Source organism: Saimiri boliviensis, chromosome 6 (genome assembly GCF_048565385.1).
Source record: "Saimiri boliviensis isolate mSaiBol1 chromosome 6, mSaiBol1.pri, whole genome shotgun sequence".
Classification (NCBI taxonomy): domain Eukaryota; kingdom Metazoa; phylum Chordata; class Mammalia; order Primates; family Cebidae; genus Saimiri; species Saimiri boliviensis.
Genome location: NC_133454.1, coordinates 124,164,397 through 124,180,407, shown reverse-complemented (window position 1 = coordinate 124,180,407; position 16,011 = coordinate 124,164,397). Strand labels below are relative to the sequence as shown.

At 49.7% G+C, this 16,011-nt stretch overlaps 1 protein-coding gene across 15 annotated transcripts; it reads left to right on the top strand.

Annotated features, from left to right (window-relative positions):
• Positions 1-242: 242 nt before the first annotated feature.
• SF1 (splicing factor 1) lies at positions 243-14,532 on the top strand. Of its 15 annotated transcripts, none has more exons than XM_039471482.2 (14): positions 243-1,045; positions 2,430-2,558; positions 5,567-5,642; positions 8,653-8,805; positions 9,006-9,095; positions 9,439-9,622; positions 9,710-9,825; positions 9,921-10,028; positions 10,836-11,016; positions 11,275-11,548; positions 11,866-11,925; positions 12,038-12,217; positions 12,971-13,175; positions 13,607-14,532. In XM_039471482.2, exons 1-14 carry the CDS (start codon positions 637-639, stop codon positions 13,734-13,736), a joined length of 2,295 nt encoding a protein of 764 aa, XP_039327416.1. In that variant the 5' UTR covers positions 243-636; the 3' UTR covers positions 13,737-14,532. The 15 variants fall into 15 exon arrangements, with proteins under 15 accessions (XP_039327416.1, XP_074257762.1, XP_039327417.1 ...); XM_074401665.1 differs by having other exon boundaries at positions 244-667; positions 11,871-11,925; XM_039471486.2 differs by having other exon boundaries at positions 244-667.
• Positions 14,533-16,011: the final 1,479 nt, after the last annotated feature.

Sequence of the window (16,011 nt, the reverse complement as noted above, 5' to 3'; positions counted from 1 at the left end):
TCTAGGCTCCCTCCGCCATAAATCTCGTTCCGGCTGGGCCTTTTCCGCCGCGACTTCTCGCTTAATCCCGGAGAAACTGCCCCTTGGGGGAGGGGAGTAGAAAAAGGCTGGAACCAGCGACAGCCAATCCCGTGACATTACGACGCACGCGAGATTGATTGACTCCACAACCGCAGCCAATGAGAGAGCTCGTCGCCGATCCGTCACAGAGTTGGCCCCACCCCATCCCCTCCTTTCTGGACTCCGAGCTCAGTTCGCGCAGTAACAAATGAGGTGCGCGCTGGGACACCTCCCAGCCCACCGGACTCCGCCGCCATTTCCTCGCCAGGCCTAACGGTTCGGCCAATCCCAGCGCGCATCCAGAAGGACCGAGGCTCCGCCAATCGGAGGCCGCCGATTTCGACCCTTCGCCTCGGCCCGGCCCAATCCAGGCCCCGGCCTCGCCGCCCTCGGCCCGCCCCCGCGGCGCCCTCTCTCCTCCCTCTTTGTGCGTCTCGCGCCGCCGCGCCCGCCGCGTGAGAGGACGGGCTCCGCGCGCTACGGCCGCGCAGTCGGGTCCCCTCCCCCCGGGAGGCTTGCGAAGGAGAAGCCGTCGCCGAGGAAAAGCAGCCGCCGGTGCCGGTCCCCGGGGGCGCCATGGCGACCGGAGCGAACGCCACGCCGTTGGGTAAGCTGGGCCCCCCCGGGCTCCCCTCGCTTCCTGGGCCCAAAGGGGGCTTCGAGCCCGGGCCTCCGCCTGCACCCGGGCCTGGGGCGGGGCTGCTGGCTCCCGGGCCGCCGCCGCCTCCGCCCGTGGGCTCGATGGGGGCCCTGACCGCCGCCTTCCCCTTCGCGGCGCTGCCGCCGCCGCCGCCTCCGCCGCCGCCCCCTCCGCCTCCCCAGCAGTCGCCGCCGCCTCCACCGCCACCGTCCCCCGGCGCCTCGTATCCGCCGCCGCAGCCGCCCCCTCCGCCGCCGCTCTACCAGCGCGTGTCGCCACCGCAGCCGCCGCCACCCCAGCCGCCGCGTAAGGACCAGCAGCCGGGCCCGGCCGGCGGCGGAGGAGGTGAGTCGGGCCGAGAGCGCGCGAGAGGCGTCGCGCGGACGGGCCCGGCCGCCTAAGGGGCGCGCGGCGGCGGCGGCGACGGCGGCTGCACGCGGCAGGGGCGCGCGCGCGCGCGCGCGCACGGGAGGCCCGGGCGGAGGCGCTCCGGGGCGCGCGCGGCCTGGTTCAAGGGCCTCTGTTGCGCACGCGCGCTATTGGGGGAGGGCAGGAGGACGGGCGGCGCGCTGTGCGCAGACGCAGTAAGGTGGCCGGGCTGTGCGGCCCTACTTTGAAAGCTGGGGGCCCCATGTTGTCCTCCAGTCCGCTGGTGTGGGAAGAGGGGTGGCGGGTGTTCTGCGCAGGGCAAGGTGCTGGGTGCGAATGCCAGGAGGGCGTGAAAGCCCCACCTGATGACGTTCAACGGCTCCCTTGTGCTCTTGAGGAACCAGAATGGGAAAGTTACCAAGAATAGCTCCACTATTTGTACAGCAAGGCAGGGGTTTCACTCCGGAGAGTTTGGAAGGCTTCAGGTGATGGTTCGGTCTGATCTTTCTTGGTCTCTTTTGGGGAGAGAACTCTAGGTTTTTTAAAATCTCCCCTCAGTATCCTTAGGTCTCAGTCTGACGGGCACCCGTCACATTCTTTTAAAAACGCTTTTCTTTCTGATCCTGTACCCTTGAGGTAATAGGACTCTTTTTTTGGCAAATGTAGGGATTTTTTGCCTTTGTATGGGGGAAGGAGGACTTGGCTGCTATTGTATAGGTTCTTGTTCGTTGAATTTTTGATAGATTCTTTTAAGAGTTCAGACCCTGAGTGTCCAACTGGCCAGGAAAATTGAATGCTGATTTTGGCTAAACTTAGGAAGACAAAGGTGATCTTGTTGAAGAATTGGGCTTTTCCTACTTAGTAGTGTGTAACTGGGTTTAGCCGTGGTCCGGTCTCTTGAAAGGTGAAAGGTGACGCGGAGAGTGGAGGTGGGAGGAGCCACCAGTCCCCTCAGGACTACTTTACAAACCTATGATTCTTCCGTGTATTTGTGTCTTCCTGGGGCTTTCAGAGCTCTCAGGGGTAATATGATAGATATTTAATGCTCTCTGCAGCCCTGTGCATTAAGATTACCGTGTTTATGTATTTGACAGTTTTCTAGACAAAAACTAAGAATCTGAAATGTTAACTTGCCTGACCCAGGACCAGGTACCCTTGTAGTGGCCTTGAGTTTTAAATCTCTGACCTCTCAGGTTTCTTTTCTGGGTTTTTTGTTTTGTTTTGTTTGTTTTGCTATTTAAATTTTGGGTTAAGCTTTCAGTTTCACAATCTGCTGAATTTCTGTGTAGTACCTTAAATATCCTTAACTGTTGATACTCTGTTGATATTTACACCTGATAGACTTTGTCTCTGCCTTTAGACTTCCCAAGTAAGAAGCGGAAGAGGAGCCGCTGGAACCAAGACACAATGGAACAAAAGACGGTGATTCCGGGAATGCCCACAGTTATTCCCCCTGGACTTACTCGAGAACAAGAAAGAGCTTACATAGGTAAATATACGTTCTGCATCCAGATACACTTTGAGATGTTACGATTTATTCTGCATTTCTTGAAAGTTTGCAATTGTAGTTATCTTTTCTGAGATAAGATACTTTCACTCACGACTTTGGTATATTCTGTCAGTTTTTGCCCAGTGAGTTCTGCATTTGCAGCTCCTTGTTTCGGTCTGTTGTAACGGCAGTGTTCTCCGGGAGTGTTAGGAAGGTAGCGACTCACTTAGGAGTAAGAATAGTCCCCATTCCAGCAGCCCACCCTTTTCAGCTGCTGTTCATTGCCAGTTGATGAGGTGAGTGTCATCTGCCTCTCTGGACAGGCCCCAGTGGAGAACACCGCAGGTATTGTAAACCACGTACTTTTCACAGCATGGCCTTTCACCATAATTTCATATTCCTCCCCCTAAAATGTGGTCTTTTACTTTTTATAGGTACTTTCTGAAAGGAAAAAAAAATGACAAAAAGTGGTTCTGAAAGTGTGTTTACAATTCACCCCTTTTAATTTTCTTGAATTTAAGAATTTAACCTTCCCTTCAACATCTTTTCTGGTTTGGTCTATGGAGAGCTGTCTTAAAATGAAGGCTCTTGTATTTACTCTTAAAGAACTCTGCTGGAAAAGTGATATTACTGCGTGGATATGGAATGAAGTGCTAGGATAAAAGGTTTTCTATGCTGGGAAGTTTTGAGAATTAAGAATGACTATCCACAGTGGAATTGAAATTAACCTCGAAATTGTTTTAAAAAAAAACTTTTTTTTTAATGAAAGTTTTATATACCTGTGCAGCTGTCTCAAAAAAGTTTACTTGATAAAAACATTTTCTACTAACCAAAGAAACATCCCCTTTAGAGGAAATTTGGGTAAAGACCTCCTAAGCCTACGAGGCTGTAGCCTTCACAACCAAAAAGCTTTTAAGGCCAGCATGTTATTACTCCTGAGGGTCTTAATTTCCTGGTTTTTAGACTGCTGAGAATTTTGAGGCGTTGGAATTGTCTGTCTCCTTTCATGGTACTACTAATACTTGTTCTTTCCCTACTGTTCCTGTCTACTCCCACCCATTCCCTTGTGTCTCATTTTAGACCAGTCTGAGTCTTTACAACCTTGTGAAATGTCCCTAGTGGAGTGATCCCAAGAACACAAGCATATTTAGAAAATGGGAAGAGCATCGATTCTTTACAACGCCATTTCTCTTTTCTGTGGAGGGCTAGTGAATTCGCTGAGCCCTAAGGGCTATTTAGAGCTATAGTCAAAATAGAATCAAAGCAGAGGTGTAGGTCTCCACAGAAGAGAAGGACCGTTTTTATTTAGATAGGGCCCCACATTTCCATAGTTCAGTTAAAAAGGGAACCCCCCCCCCCCTTAAGTGAAGGTGACTTTCACCTGGAGTTTGTTTAGCTTAATACTCAACTGCAAAGTCAGAGCTTTTCAGGCATGAAGGAGCTTGGGAAGCCATGTGTCTTACTAATCTGTCTCCTGCAGTACATACTGCTTTGTCCAGAATGCCCTCAATATCTTTCTGTTTTTTCTTTGTTTGTTTCTTTCTTTTTTTTTTTTTTCCGAGACACAGTCCTGTTCTTTAGCCAGGCTGGAGTGTAGTATCGCGATCTCCACTGCAACCTCCACCTCCCAGGTTCAACTGATTCTCCTGCCTCAGTCTCCCAAGTAGAGGGGACTACAGGCGCATGCCACCATACCCAGTTACTTTTTTTGTATTTTTAGTAGTGATGGGGTTTCACCATGTTGGCCAGGATGGTCTCCATCTCCTGACCTCGTGATCTGCCCGCCTCAGCCTCCCAAAATGCTGGGATTACAGGCATGAGCCACCGCGCCCAGCCAGTATCTTTTGATGATAATGAGTTTTCATTTCTTCGGGGTTTCAGTGTATGGGTGTGGTATAGCCCTGTGAATGTATTTAAGGTTGTATATATCTGGTTAGGGATGCATTAATTCTGTCTTGGAGCCAGCTCAATTTTAACCCAACCTAGTAACACTTGCCCTTTATTAGAGATGCCTGCTCAAAATTCTCAGATGCTGCAAAGGTAAGGAACAGGTGGTTATTCTGCACATTGAAGAAAGCTGCTCTGGCTCTGCAGTTCCCATTATCTTGGAAAATCAGCCGTGTAACATTTTCCTGGAGTCACTGGCAACTTTTGTGAAACCCTCATCTCTCTTTTTCATGCACAGCCTCATTGGTCAAGGCCCGAGGGCCATATACATTGTCATTGATCCACACATTCCATCTTCTACACACTTGCTTCCCATATGAAAAAAAGCAAGCCTGAAAACAAATTCTTAGCACTTTATGGTTACTGGTTTATTAAGATATGTGGTTTGTCATTTAATATTTGAATAAATATTTTATATAATTGAATAAAAGCTGCAGGTATTGGGAGACCCTTACCTAGTACAGGTCTGGTTGTACAGAAAGAGTATGTACAAATTTTTATAAGTTGTTGAATTTTGTTATTAAATGTCTTATTTGAGGAATTTTAAGTGTGGTATTGATGAAAATGATCTTTGCTCAATTGGTATTTTTCCTTGTCCCATGTTAATTGGGTCTCATTTTGGGCTATGTTTAATATTTAATGAAGAAAACCTCAATTCTTGCCCTCAAGTAATTTGATGGGAATCAGGTATTGGTGACATAACATGGTTTTTGGTTCTGGGTACCAATTGTAAGCAAGCCTTGGTGGGGAGGAAGAGGTAAAACACCTCCTATAATTGCTTTGATGTTAGCCTTAGTGAACAGTCTTTATTGCTAACCCCTCTTCCAACAAACTGTTTGCTTCCTTAAGTGATAACCATTTTGAAGTGAAAAAAACCTATAGATGTAAAAGGACTCCTGCCGATAGGTGGTTTGGGGTTTTTGCTTCAATGTGTTCACTAATCAGTCGTCCCTTTCAAAGTCTCCGAGTTCTTCATGCTTGTTATTGAGATTTGAGATGTTTTTTGGTAACATTGTCTTTTTTCCATCCTTTTTTTTCTTTCCTAACCTGGTTTCTTCCAGTGCAACTGCAGATAGAAGACCTGACTCGTAAACTGCGCACAGGAGACCTGGGCATCCCCCCTAACCCTGAGGACAGGTTGGGAAACAGTTTTAACCAGCTGACAGTAACGCTTTTACCTTTTTCTCAATACGTTTTACTGGTGGCAACATGTTGTGTCAGTTCAATAAAATCCTAGTAAGACGACTGTACTCTGACCATTTTGGGGATTAAGGTTTAATTAGAAATATGTATGGTCAGTCAACAGTTAGAAAATTGGAATAAAACTTAAAATGTTGGGAGAATAAAAAGTTACAGGAAAATGGACAACTGGTTTCCAACTGGTAAGCATGTAGATCTTAACCTGATTTACCCACCCTTAGGGACAGTGAGGTGGCCCGTTAACCTGCCTTTTCCGTACCTGCTTTGGGTGAAAGCCCAGGGCATAGAGTTTTTCTCACAGGTACACGGTGCAGGGACTAAGAATATTTTTGAGCATCACTGAACTTGAGCAACCCAGAAACTCTGGTCAGCTCATTGCTACAGTCTTCCTGCTCATGGTTTTGAAGTGGCTTCAAAATCAGATGAGATTTCTAACCAACTTCCTTCACTGCCAGTTAACTTTCAGCCTTGGCCATTGCCTTGGGGGTGTTGGGAGGGGCCAGAATATTCTCACCATTTTGGGAAGGCAAGCTACCAACCCTAAATTACTTTTTTTTTCCTTAAAGGGAGCGTGGGCCTCAAACAGCTGTGGTCATGTCATTTCAGTTTGCCGTTTCTCTCACCTCAGAAAAAATAATTCGTGTGGGGGAGATGAACTTTTTAAACTGGAATTTTATTAGCTGATTGAACAGCTAAAATTGGTCATTTAATTAGAAGGGCAGTAAGTCTCCCTCTCAATTTTCTCTTAGTGCATACGGCATAGTTGAAAAGACTTTGCTGTAAAAAGTAGTGTTTTTGGTTTTTGTTACCCAGTTAATAGCTTATTAAATCAGGAAGATGATGTCATGGCTTTAGAAGTCACTCATGCATCTTCCGCCCTTTGCCAGGAAACATTAACTTCCTTGTTTCTCCATATTGACTCTTTAACTTGACGTACTAAATTTGCTATATTTTACCTATAGATAGATTTTGGTTGTAGGGTTGTATTGTGTTTCGTTTCTTTTTGAAGATTTTTTTTAAAAAATTTACTTGTAGGTCATAGACCACAACTGTTTAGTGCCTTTTTGGCCTTTTTCCCTTTAATAATATGTCTACAGGTTACCAGTCAATTCCTCCAAAGGTTGAATTTTTAACAAACCTTCTTTGCTTCCTGGATAACTGGGATTAGTATTTAGTTGATCTAGCCGATGCCTATTGGAGGTGAAGAAGTCGGGCCAGTCTAACCTCTAGAATACTAGCTTTTGCCTTTCATTTCTGCAATTTGGGAAGAGGTTAAACTGTTGTGAGGCCTTAACATGGCCAATTGGGTCCTGGTAAGACTTGTTTTTGTAACTAGCCAAGAATGCTTAATTCGAGACAGCTATGGGGTGGGGAGTAGAAATGTCGAGCATGTTAGAAATGAAACCAGAGCAGGCTTTTTCCTCCCTTGTATTCAGTTTTGAAAGAGGCCCTGTTGCCTGATTGGTTTTGCTTATGAGCCCAGGTTGGAGGGAAATGCATGGGTTTTCTTAATTAAGATAATTTCTTAAAAAGGTGTTATATCAATTAAGCCAGTTTATTGTTATTTTGATGTTGCTTAACTTGCACAGTAAAATATGTTTAAAACTTTCTTGTAGATTTAAATGTATAAGATGGTAGTCTAATGAGCTGGGGTATGTTTGCTTTTGTTCACCATTACTGGATTGTGCTAACAGTTTATACAAATGCTAGAAACGGAGGTGTCATTTAGCCGTCATTAGCCATGAACAAACCTGACCTTTTATTCCATCGTGTGTGTAACGTGGTGTGACATGGTTCCCTTTAGGCTGAAGACAGTGGGAGCAGCCGAGTTCAGTCCTTGCTCTCCAACTAGGCAAGGTTCTCTCAACTAAACCAAGGGTATAGGAGTCTTGACTACTTTCAGGATGTTTTTTTAATAACCTGATGCACATGGTCTCTTCCCTTCTTGCAGCTGCTACTAAATTTACATTCAGAATATCAAGCTATGGTCCTTTTTGTAATCTTAACTCAAAATTCTAGGAGTGTAACCTCTCTTTTTTATTACTGCAAAATCCAGCTTGGTAAACTGACCATTTTATCGTTATATTTTTTTTTACTTGTAGCAACAGCATTTTATTCCTTAAAAAAATGAGAGAGAGAAAATCTGCTTTCTGGACTTGTAAACCCTGGTGGAGAATCATAGGTTTTCCCCTTGCTGTTTGCAGGTTCAGACCCTAGACAAGTATTTGACCAAATCTACATTTGCAGCCTCTCACAGAAGCTGCTTTAGCACTTTAACGTTTTTCTCTACTCAGACTCCCCAACCTCGAACAGCCAGAAAACAGGTTGTCTCCTGGGCCTTGGACACAGCCAGCCAGGCCATTGAAGGAAAAGCAAAGACGAAGCCTTGAACCATCTCTCTCCATTGTGGGGGCCAAGTAGCTGCAGTAGCCTTCAGTCCCATTTGCATTGGGTTAAAGAGCCCATCCATACTATGTGTTAGGGGAACAGAAGCTCTTCCTTATAGGGCATGAGCTTTCCAAGAGTTAACATTTTGCCTAAACTTGGGGTTTCTGTGGTTCGTAAAGTTGGGATATTGTAACTTTTTTCAAATGGAAGGAAATCCATATTTAGCAAGAAGACTCCAGGGGCTACTGACCTTGCCACTTAGAATCCAAAGATTTTCCCCCAAAGGATAGACATTTTTTCCTCTCATCACTTCTAGATGCAAAAATCTTTTTTTTGTTGTTTTTTTTCCTTTCTTATACACACCCCAGACCCCTAATGTTAAGCCAGCTTCCATCTCCCCATTCCACACGATCTTGAGTAGCACACGTTATGGTCGGTTCCTCCGAACAGTGTTGTATTAGGGTCTGAGAGACAGAGGGGCTGGGAAAGACTTGTTATAGTCCATGTGGGAATGAGAAAAGTTGGGACAGAATAGTAAACGGGAGTGTGTTTCCCACAGGTCCCCTTCCCCTGAGCCCATCTACAATAGCGAGGGGAAGCGGCTTAACACCCGAGAGTTCCGCACCCGCAAAAAGCTGGAAGAGGAGCGGCACAACCTCATCACTGAGATGGTTGCACTCAACCCGGATTTTAAGCCACCTGCAGATTACAAGTAAGCCGAGGGGCTAGATCATCTGGGATGAGGACACATGCAGGTCATGGGTGGTCTGCTGGGATGGGACAATACTGGTACTACTCACTTTTTGCCCCAAATCACCCATAATTAGTGCATGGTACCAACAGTTAGATTTAGAAGACCTCCTGGCTGTGTCGTCCTCCAGAAATGTGCAGTGACAGGCTTTTCTTTCTTAGACCTCCAGCAACACGTGTGAGTGATAAAGTCATGATTCCACAAGATGAGTACCCAGAAATCAACTTTGTGGGGCTGCTCATTGGGCCCAGGTGAGTAACGTAGTCTGGGATACAGAATTCCTTTTTAAAGCCTGAGATGTGTCCATTTTGTGCCCAGTTGGTTACTATTGGCTTACTTTCCCCCTTTTTGGTAGGACATTCATTTTGGCTGAATTACGCCTTTCTGTGAGAAAATGTCTTCTCACTAGGGCGGAAAAGTCAAATTCTCGGGTTTATTGTACCTGACAGTAAATAGAGTTCATGGAGCTCTTGGTCGGAAAATCTGATTCTCGGCAGTTGTAGTTTTCCACCAGTGCCAAATTGGTCCAGCCTCTGTTCCCTCTTTGAGTGTGACCTTGTCAGGTATAAACGCAGCCATTTCTGTCTCTGACAGAGGGAACACCTTAAAGAACATAGAGAAGGAGTGCAATGCCAAGATTATGATCCGGGGGAAAGGATCTGTGAAAGAAGGGAAGGTTGGGCGCAAAGATGGCCAGATGTTGCCCGGAGAAGATGAGCCACTTCATGCGCTGGTCACCGCCAATACAATGGAGAACGTCAAAAAGGCAGTGGAACAGGTGAGTGGTGAGCCCAGAAAGGAAGCCTCTTGCCGAAAACCTAGGTGGAGTCCCCAAGCCCTTAACTGTCCACTGTATCTTCACTAGATAAGAAACATCTTGAAGCAGGGTATCGAGACCCCGGAAGACCAGAATGATCTACGGAAGATGCAGCTTCGGGAGTTGGCTCGCTTGAATGGGACCCTTCGGGAAGACGACAACAGGTATGTGATGAGTTTAAAGGACAGAGTGTAGAGACCTGAAGTACCTATGGAAGTAGAGATTGTCCCCTTGTGTTAACCTCTTGTTCCTTTAATAGGATCTTAAGACCCTGGCAGAGTTCAGAGACCCGCAGCATTACCAACACCACAGTGTGTACCAAGTGCGGAGGGGCTGGCCACATCGCTTCAGACTGCAAATTCCAAAGGTGAGGAGGCTGGCTCTTGTGGTTTCCTGGTAGCCTGAGATGTGCAGGACAACTCTCTTAGCACATTAGTTGGTTGTTAATCTTACTGACCAAGAGAAACATCTTTCTGTTAATGTGACATTGTCTGTAATGGTGTGGTTTAAAGCCCAGGATCCTTAGAAATAGGCTTTTATAGATATCCTTCTTTGTTTGTCTTGAGCCCAAGAAAACTGGAAGCTTCCATTTTGGGTATAAATGTTTTCACTGGGGCTCAAGAGGAAATTCCCTGCTTTTGCTGTTCAGAATTGGTTCAAGAAGACTTGTGTCTTGTGGGTAGAGACAGCAGAGATGGTTTCTCCATATCTGTCGCCTCTATCTTTTCTCCCTCCCTTTAAGAAAAAAAAAAAAATTTCTTTCTGACCAGTTACAAGTGGGCACTGAATACCAGCACCTTTTTACTCTGGTAAATATGTAAGCTTTTGTTCAGGAAGGTCGTTCTGGCAGTTGGGCCAGTCTTACATAGATTTTGTTTCCTCAAACTGGGAATGAAGTTTGATGGAATTGAGTTGAGAGAACCTGTGCTTCAGTGATGCTCGGGGTCTCCTGTGCTCTTCGCCAAGGGCCTCTGCTCTGGCAATCTCAGATGCAGAATTGGGCATGAAACTGAGGATCTGATCAGACTGTTGAGAGCCCTGCTCAGTAAGGGGTTAGAAAGATGTGATGATCGGATGATTGAATCCTTTAACACTTTCTGTATGTTGGTTCCTCAGGGTAAAAGCTTCCCTGATGAGTTTTTCCACTTTCTCTGTGTCCCCCATTCCACTTCAGGCCTGGTGATCCCCAGTCAGCTCAGGATAAAGCACGGATGGATAAAGAATATTTGTCCCTCATGGCTGAACTGGGTGAAGCGCCCGTCCCAGCATCTGTGGGCTCCACCTCTGGGCCTGCCACCACACCCCTGGCCAGTGCACCTCGTCCTGCTGCTCCTGCCAACAACCCACCTCCACCGGTGAGCCTAGGGGCTAGTTCTCTTGGTCTGGCTTTCCCATTCTCTTCTGCAGAGACTGGGAGCTATGGCCATGTGCTTTGGGTAGAGCAGATCGATGGATGTGGATGGCAACATTGTTCTTCTGGGATCTCAGGCCAGTTGGGGCCTTCTCACTTCGAGAAGACCTTGTTGTGTTCTGGTCCTGTGGCATGACCGGAAGAACAATGTTGCCACCAGGGGGCGCAGGCAGGAACGTTGGCTGGAAATGCTCTCACATAGTCTCTCATGTCCACCACTCAGAGCCGCCCACCCTGGATGAATTCTGGCCCTTCAGAGAGTCGGCCTTACCATGGCATGCACGGAGGTGGTCCTGGTGGGCCTGGAGGCGGCCCCCACAGCTTCCCACACCCATTACCCAGCCTGACAGGTGGGCATGGTGGACATCCCATGCAGCACAACCCCAATGGACCCCCACCCCCTTGGATGCAGCCACCACCACCTCCGATGAACCAGGGCCCCCACCCACCTGGGCACCATGGCCCTCCTCCAATGGGTAAGTAAGTGTCAGACCAGAAACCTTGGGGCTTTGGGATGAGCAGGGGGTTACATCAGGTCACTGAGCTAGAAGTAGCTCTCAAGTGGCTCGGCAGTGTGCCGGGTCTGCCTGACTTGCCAGGGTTATGGCTCTGGAAGGAGCAAGACTCCATTCTGGTACAGGGAGTGATTCTGTGTCAGCTAGGCACAGACACTGCCTTTTACAGGCATGGTTTTCAGAACTCCTGTAAGGATAGCAACTCAAGTTATCACAGGGGTGGCTTCCCTGGCCAGTTCCAATGTCCTGCTAAGTCCCTGCTCTTTCCTTCCATCAAGATCAGTACCTGGGAAGTACGCCTGTGGGCTCTGGGGTCTATCGCCTGCATCAAGGAAAAGGTAATGGCTGGCTGCTGGCTGTGGGTCTTCACCTAGGCTTGGGCACGTGGGGACTGTGGCCCAAATCCCCCCCTTTCCCTGAGGCCTTATCTTTGCCTACACCTACCTGCAGGTATGATGCCGCCGCCGCCTATGGGCATGATGCCGCCGCCGCCGCCGCCTCCCAGTGGGCAGCCCCCGCCCCCTCCCTCTGGTCCTCTTCCCCCATGGCAACAGCAGCAGCAGCAGCCTCCGCCACCCCCTCCGCCCAGCAGCAGTATGGCTTCCAGTACCCCCTTGCCATGGCAGCAAAGTGAGTAGAATATTTAGGGCTTGTGGGGGTGGGTGGGATGGTGGGGGTGGGCCTGAGAGGAACCATAGAGCCTCACACCTCACACAAGCAGGCAGGTGCCTTGGGATGAGCCCCTGAGCTCTGCTGGGGTGGTAAACAGAAAGGGCCTCCTGGTCTGGGGGGAGGAGGGGCATCTTGGAGAGGAGAGCTGATGTTTGGTGTGGTTGTGTCTGGGGAGAGGTTCGTGGGGGCCTGGAGGGGAGCCTGCTATTGTAGGTAGGGGGCCAGAAGTCCAGTTCCTCACAGGCAGAGTGAGCAGCTGGCTGGACCGAGCCTGGTGCATATGGCCCGAGTGGGATGGTGCATGCTTGCTCTGGCGAGGGCTGTGATTGGGGTGAGAGACTGCAGAGGTGGGACTGGGCAGTGGGGAGAGAGCAGCTGTGGCCTTGAGGTTGAATGTGCCGTTCGGTGGTGGCGGCGGCTGGGCGGAGGGACATCAGAGCTGTTTTTGTGTCTGGTACCTTCCCCTCAGCCCTTCCAGGGGCATTGGTGACAAAGGGCTTACTTTGTTAAGCCCAGAGACCTCGAGGCTGACCCCAGGGTAGTCCTGCCCACCCCTCCACTCCCATCACCAGCCCCGCCCGCCCGCCCCCCACCACCGTACCGCATGCCAAGCAAGGAGCAGGCGCCCCTCGCCCCCATCCCAAGGCAGCAGCCGCAGACAGCCGCGGTGTGCCCCCGCGCGTGTGACCTTGGGCTTCTTTACCACCCCAGATACGACGACTACCACCACGAGCGCTGGCACAGGGTCCATCCCGCCATGGCAACAGCAGCAGGCGGCTGCCGCAGCTTCTCCAGGAGCCCCTCAGATGCAAGGCAACCCCACTATGGTGCCCCTGCCCCCCGGGGTCCAGCCGCCTCTGCCGCCTGGGGCCCCTCCCCCTCCGCCGCCTCCACCGCCTGGTTCCGCCGGCATGATGTATGCCCCGCCCCCTCCTCCTCCGCCTCCCATGGACCCTTCTAACTTTGTCACCATGATGGGCATGGGGGTGGCGGGCATGCCGCCCTTCGGGATGCCTCCAGCTCCCCCACCGCCTCCACCACAGAACTAGACTTGTTTTTTAAGAAAATATATATTATATATAGAGAGAATTGGTCTCGTTTAAACACGCCGAACCTCACCATATGGAGCCAGACATTGGGACGCACGCATGTGATTGTGTGTGCACGCATGTGTGTGTGTGCACGCACGGGGCTGGGCCAAGCGACTGAGGATTCGCTTGGGAACGGGCAGTGGTAGTAAGGGCGCCAGCTTGGGCTCTCCTGGCGCCCTGTAGCATCGAGTGTCTTCTTTGTCTTCTTTCTCTCCTCACCCAACTCCCTTTGCCTCTCCCCAAACCGGGCCGCCAGGATCCCTCCCCGCGGCGGCGATGGCCCGAGCCATGAGAGTGAGGACTTTCCGCGCCCATTGGTGACCCTTCCAGGCAGACAGCCTCAGCAACGCCCCTGGTGGACAGGATGGTTCGGCAAAGCAGCCTGAGTTATTTTTGTGGACGGAATCGGAACACGCTGGCTCCATATCGTGAAATTTTTATTAATTTTTTTCTTTTTCCTTTGTTACTTCCTTATCTCTTCCTTTCTTCAGACTCCGTCCAAGGAGATGCTCTCCCCGGTCTTCTGCTGCAATTAGATTCTTTTCCCTTCTCTCCAGTTCTCCTTCCCTTACCAAGGAGAGGGGAGCAAATGGTTTTGGGCATGGGCTTCGGCCATTCATGCCAAGCTGGTTGTGGGGTTCTTTGGTTCTAAGTTTTTCAAGGTGCCATAGCCACCCCCAAAGATGTTGGTTTAAAGTGTGGGGCTTTTAAATCTCTGCCACCCTTGTCAAGGGAGTCTTGTACGGTGGCCGAGGGCAGCTTCCTCTCCAGGTTCTGGGTTTCCCATCTGTCCTGGCGTTCCTGCCTGCAGTGGGTGGGCCAGCCTGAGCTCCCTCGGGCTCTCCTGCCAGCCTTGAGTTCTTCCCAGGCTCCTTGACCACCTGAGCTGTCTCAGATTCCATTTGGTCCTCTCCTTCCTGGAAGGCTTCCTTTTATGTTTTATTTTAATCCCAAACGTCTGAATGTTTTGCAGTGTCTAGGAGTTTGAGCCCCCTGTTCATTCTCCTTCCTTTTTCCTCCCGCTTCCCTCTCCATGGAGTGATTATGTTGACAATAATGTATACTGCGCGTTCTCTTCACTGGTTTATCTGCAGAAATTTCTCTGGGCTTTTTTTTTTGGTGTTAGATTCAACACTGCGTTAAAGCGGGGATGTTCCATTGAATAAAAGAGCAGTGTGGTTTTCTGGGTCTGCTTCTTTATTTTCTTTTTTAATGCCGCTTCCCCCACCCCCTGCTGCTTTTTCTTTTCATATAAACTTCCTCTATCAGCAGCAGCACCAAAGTTGCCTTAACTTTTGTTCAGCACCTGATCTGGGGGCGAGACTGTGGGTCGTTAATTAGGGAAGCCCACCACCTGCCTCCTGTGTGTGGCTTTGGTGGTGGCAGCTGAGTGTGTGGGTGGCTCCCTAGTCTCCCCTTGGTGACTAGTTAACATGGCTGAGAACCAATTTCGCCCTTCGTGGTCACCGCTCATCTCTCTAGTCTCTGTCCTTTGAAGGCTTTGTGCTGGGGCTAGGACCCTCGTGTTTGATGAGCTCCAGTGGTGATCTGTGCCTGGAAGCTGCCACCTGACTAAGGCCTGGGCCTGGGGAGGCATCAACACTAAAGGTCAAGCCAACTAATCCTGCCTGTCAGGCACAGAGCAGCTAAAATTAAAACCGCCAAGTGGCTTTTTTCCTTCTCTGCTGGTGACTTGCAGCCTGCCAGCACTGTAGGCTTTGGGGGTGGGGTGGGGGGCAGGATAAAGTGCCCCACCTTGTGCTTTGCAAGCACTTTGTGAAGGGTCTTTTAGTTCTGCTTTTTTTCCATGTCTTGGGCAGCAAGTGCGTAGTGCCTATTAGGGTGCCCAGAGAAATCCATGTGGAGTCTCCACCAGGTAGTGGGGTTCTCTCCTGGGGAGAGTTGCCTTAGAGTGGCCCTGGTTCTACCTGCCTCTCCTTCCTTCGGGGCAGCTGAGGGACAGTAGGCTCCCCCCAGCGCCTGGGTGCTGGGGCCAGCATCTGTGGTCTGGGCTGCTTTCCAGATGTGAGCTGGGGCTGGCTACTGCTATTTACTGGGGTGTCTGGTCCCCATCCCGGAGGCCTGTGCTTTGCTATGGGTCTGTTGGGCTTGTGGAGCCCTCAGAAGCAAGGCAGGCCCAGCGCATTTCCCCAGCCAAGCCCTAAACTTCAGCTTACCAGAAGAAACGAGGACATCTTTTTTGCCTTTGTCCTTAATTGACAGAATGGGGGCAGGGCCTGGGGCCTGGCTACCCTCTTTGACCTTGGCTTCACCTCATTGCTTCCCCCACAAGCTTGGTTTCCCTGGTGGGCTCATTGGGCGGTTAATTAGCTCTTTGAAGCTCTGGAAGCGGCAAAGTGGCGCTATGTGGGTTTTAGAAATAAAATCAATAAATGACTTAACCACAGCCCAGCTATCTCCTCCGCTTCTCCCCCGAGGCCAGCTCCATTCCTGTGCTCCCTCCCTCTCTGCTCCCTGCCGTCAGCTTTTGTTAAGGTTTTGGAGAGTGGAAGTGGCTGACTAAGGCATCAGTCTCCCAGATGCTGGAGGCCCTGAAATGGAAGAGACAGCAGGAAGGCTTGGCTCTCACAGTGGTGGCAAGCACCTGCCTCTGTGGCAGAATCAGAGACAGAAAGGCCTGCCCACCTGTCTGAAGACACC

What these genes read in the sequence shown, in the direction of transcription:
- SF1 (XM_039471481.2), top strand. Translation starts at nt 637, where the DNA reads ATGGCGACCGGAGCGAACGCCACGCCGTTGGGTAAGCTGGGCCCCCCC. An exon ending in ACAAGAAAGAGCTTACATAG is followed by an intron (nt 2,559 to 5,566) that starts GTAAATATACGT and finishes GGTTTCTTCCAG; the next exon opens with TGCAACTGCAGATAGAAGAC. An exon ending in CTTCGGGAAGACGACAACAG is followed by an intron (nt 9,826 to 9,920) that starts GTATGTGATGAG and finishes TTCCTTTAATAG; the next exon opens with GATCTTAAGACCCTGGCAGA.